The sequence below is a fragment of the Bubalus kerabau genome, chromosome 16 (assembly GCF_029407905.1).
Source record: "Bubalus kerabau isolate K-KA32 ecotype Philippines breed swamp buffalo chromosome 16, PCC_UOA_SB_1v2, whole genome shotgun sequence".
Lineage (NCBI taxonomy): Eukaryota > Metazoa > Chordata > Mammalia > Artiodactyla > Bovidae > Bubalus > Bubalus kerabau.
Window position 1 is genome coordinate 34,450,862 of NC_073639.1, and position 3,629 is coordinate 34,454,490.

General features: G+C 37.8%; 1 protein-coding gene across 1 annotated transcript; it reads right to left on the minus strand.

Moving 5' to 3' along the window:
- Window positions 1–268: 268 nt before the first annotated feature.
- Window positions 269–1,472, minus strand: LOC129629546 (lysine-rich coiled-coil protein 1-like). Its single transcript, XM_055549615.1, has one exon. The coding sequence runs from the start codon at window positions 1,066–1,068 to the stop codon at window positions 295–297; it is 774 nt and encodes a 257-aa protein (XP_055405590.1). The 5' UTR covers window positions 1,069–1,472; the 3' UTR covers window positions 269–294.
- Window positions 1,473–3,629: the final 2,157 nt, after the last annotated feature.

A 3,629-nucleotide genomic window follows, 5' to 3' on the forward strand; every position in this document is an offset into this window, starting at 1 on the left:
CCTACTTAAATATAAATGACCTCCCAAGGGAAAAATACTTCCGCCATCACAGCAACCAGATGGATAAAAGCAGAGCCACTCTCGTTAAGGGAAATTACATTATGTATAAGAAAAATGTAGTAATGATTTTAGAAAATGAGGAAAAATATTCCATGTTGGATAGCAAGCGTACTTTGTTTCCTGTTCTCTTAGCCTTTGTACCTGCTCATGTGAGAAGAGGGATTTGAACATGAACACTGTAAAACCAAGCTTCTCAACTATTAGTTTAACCCTGGGGGAACCAATGCAAGAGCTTCAAAATCCAAGGATAGACTGGTCCCAAAGCATTTCCTCCTCTGTCCTTTCTTGGCCTTGTTCCTTTTTCTCTTTTCTGCGCTTACGTTCCTCTTTCTTAGAAGCTACATCTCGGCTTTTTTTCTCCTTCCGGTTCTTAAGCTTTTCTGTACTGACTCTGACTGTTTCTGCCTCCGTTTTGCTTGTTTGGATGCTCTTGTATTTGTCTAAATCTATTTCCTCACAAGCTTTTTTCCTCTTATGCTTGGGCCGCTCCTCCTCTGGCTTTTCTCTGCCTTCCTCTGTGTGCCTTTTCCTCTTCTGATGTATGTGTTTATAACTAGCCTGATGGGCACTGGTACTATTTTCTGAGGAGAGGTGCCTGTAAACTCCAGATTCTACACTGTATGAGCTACAGTTAGACTCGTGCTGACTAAGGTTCGGGGGTACAGGTTTTCCTGAGAAACAGTCCCTGGTGAACTGAGAGTAGCTCAGGGAGTCTAGTCTCAGCCTGCTGTCATGAGCTGGTAGCCACTGAGGTAACTGCTTTTCCACTCTTTGTGAAATACTGCATGATCTTGGGTAGGTTTGGACGGTTCCATGTGGGAGTCTTTGCTCAAACATTCTACACCTGCGTCTAGAGTCAACCTCTTCTTTGTACCCATAGGTTTCCAAATAATCCTCTCTCATCTTCCTGAAACAAGTCTTTGGCTCTAAGCCTCTGGCTTTCTGCACTTTGATATAATCTTCAAGCTCGTCTTGAAAAGAGTCATATGTCTTCTTTGAATGCTTCATTAGCTTGACAAGGGATTCTCATATGATCCAGTTATTCCACTCCTAGATATTTATCCCTTATCAGACTGAGACCTTGGTGGAGAAATCTGATCATGTTCACTCATTAATTAGTTCCGTTTTTTAGCATGAACTTTCTCCAAATAGCGAGACTGTGCAACAACCGAGGAGCTCATAATGTGAAATCCATTATGATTCAAATTATGGCACTTGTTCTTATAAGCCTTCTACAAAAGGTATCTGTAAAATGTTCAGTCTTTGCTCACTCAACGTGGTATCTTCTCTGAGGCAGGGGCAGCGTCTACAACTACTGTCCCCCTCCCCGCCAGCGCCGCCAGCCCGGGGATAGGCCGAGGTGGAGGTGGCGGAGAGGCAGGGACAACCACTGCCGCACCGCCGCCTCCGCCGCTGCCCTGAATCGTGGATTTAATCAAATTTCTTAATATTTCCTCTTGTGATTCACTGTGAAATTATCCTAACAAGAAGAATTTTGTCTTTTAGATATTTTTGAAAAACGTTTTGAGGTTAGTGTAGGCACAGTAAAATATATTCTGTTCTTTACTTACAATCATCCACAGGCTTATATTGGGAAGTTTTTGCTTTGTGAATGTAGTTCTTTCACTATCAATGGTTGTTAGGTATGTGTTGCTGGCTGACTGCTGCCTGATAGGGTGTATGGTTGAACTTTATTCCCTGGGAGCTCATTACACCCCTACATTCAACTAGCCATCTTATAGTGTTCATAATGAGAGACCTTGAGAAAAAGTGCAAAGACCTCAAGTCAAACTATAATTGTAACTGTAAAACCAACAATGTAGTGCAATAGGAAGAAGACTGAATAAATATACTATGGGGACTTATGTTCAATTTCCAGTTTTGTCTCTAACTACCTTTGACCGAGGCAGGTAAGTCATTTAACGTCTATAATTTATTTTTCTCATGTGTGCAATGGAAGGGTTGAATTTAGATAACCTCTAAATTAATTCTAGTTCTAATGTCTATTATTTGATATTATTAAATAGCAAATTATTGTTTAATTTGCCTTTTGTTATTTTGTCAATTAATTAAAAGCCAGAATTCTTATGTAAGTAAATTAGTAGCCCAGTATTAGCTAATAGGTTTCTCAGGAAATCAGCTATGGAATTTTTCAGGATTCTGTTATGGGACTTTGCATATTTAGGATTCTATCTCCACATTTATCCCCTGCCCCGTTCTGTCTATCTGAATACCTACATAATGAGCAATTCTCATACACACACATACATATGTTCACACACACGTGTGTGTGCCTATGTGTGTGTGTAATAAATACATGACTTTATTTAGAAATAGAGTAAGTTTTTGGCTCACATATTTATGGAGGCTAAGTATCTCAGATCCAGGAGTTCCAGTCAAGACTAAAGGCCTGAGAACTGGGAGGGCTGATGGTGAAAGTTCTAGTCAATCTAAGTTGGAAGGCCAGAAAAGACCAATGTCCAGTTTAGAGATAATCAGGCAGAGAGAATTATTTTCTTAGACTTTTATTCTGTTCAGGCCTTCAGTGATTCAGTGAGGCCCATTCACATTGGGAAGGGCAATCTGCTTCTCTCAGCTGACAAATTCAAATGTTAATCTTATCCAGAAATACCTTATAGACACACCCAGAAATAATCTTTAGCTAAATACTATGGGCATGGTGCAATCCAGTCAAGTTAACATGTGAAATTAACTATCACAGGACTGGAAGTTTCAACTGTAAGGAAAAATTAGAAAAAGTTTCTTTCAAATTATCTGAGATAACTATAACTATTTTTCTTTTCCTTCTTGAGTTATAATACTGTAAAATATACTGAAAAAAACACTGGGATTCTCCCAGGTAACAGAAATGGCATGACTCGGGAGGGGAGCAGCAGTTGACAACATGAATATTTTTAGAAGTAGGGTGATTAAATAAAAATTAGAGATTGATATGGATGAGCTCTAAGTTTTGGGTAAAAATAAATGTCAAGAAAAGCTAGAAAGACCTGAAGAGTGAAACTTGTCTCTTCAGTCATGCTTGTTCAGACAGCCATCATCTTTTCTTATTATCTTCTTGGACTGAGAAATGCACATTCATTTGTTTTTGATATTGTGGAAAGAGTCCTGGAAGAAAAGTCTCAGAATATCCCGTTCCAAGGCCTGGTGTTTCTGCTAAAAACGTTTTTCTTTAATTCCACTCAAAAATTCCTTTAATATCTCAAGTTCTCATCTACAAAATGGCAATAAATTAATAACTGCCCACCTAACATGCTATACAATTTTAGTGTTCTTTATTTTCTTTATTACAGACATTTTTTTCTCATTCAATTACCTTAAACTTTTTATAGTGAGAATAAGAATTAGTGAAGTGATATTTATTTGCTCCTTACTGTATGTATACTATGTTGGCATAATAATTTAATTAGAAATATAATGGAATTTGCAATAAGTAAATTTAATTTTGCTTCTTTTAAGGTGATTAAGAGGAAAGGAAATATGGCTATTTTCACATATTTTCTTCTGTATATGTCTAATTATGAAAAAAATTTAACCTACAGTTAGTATTA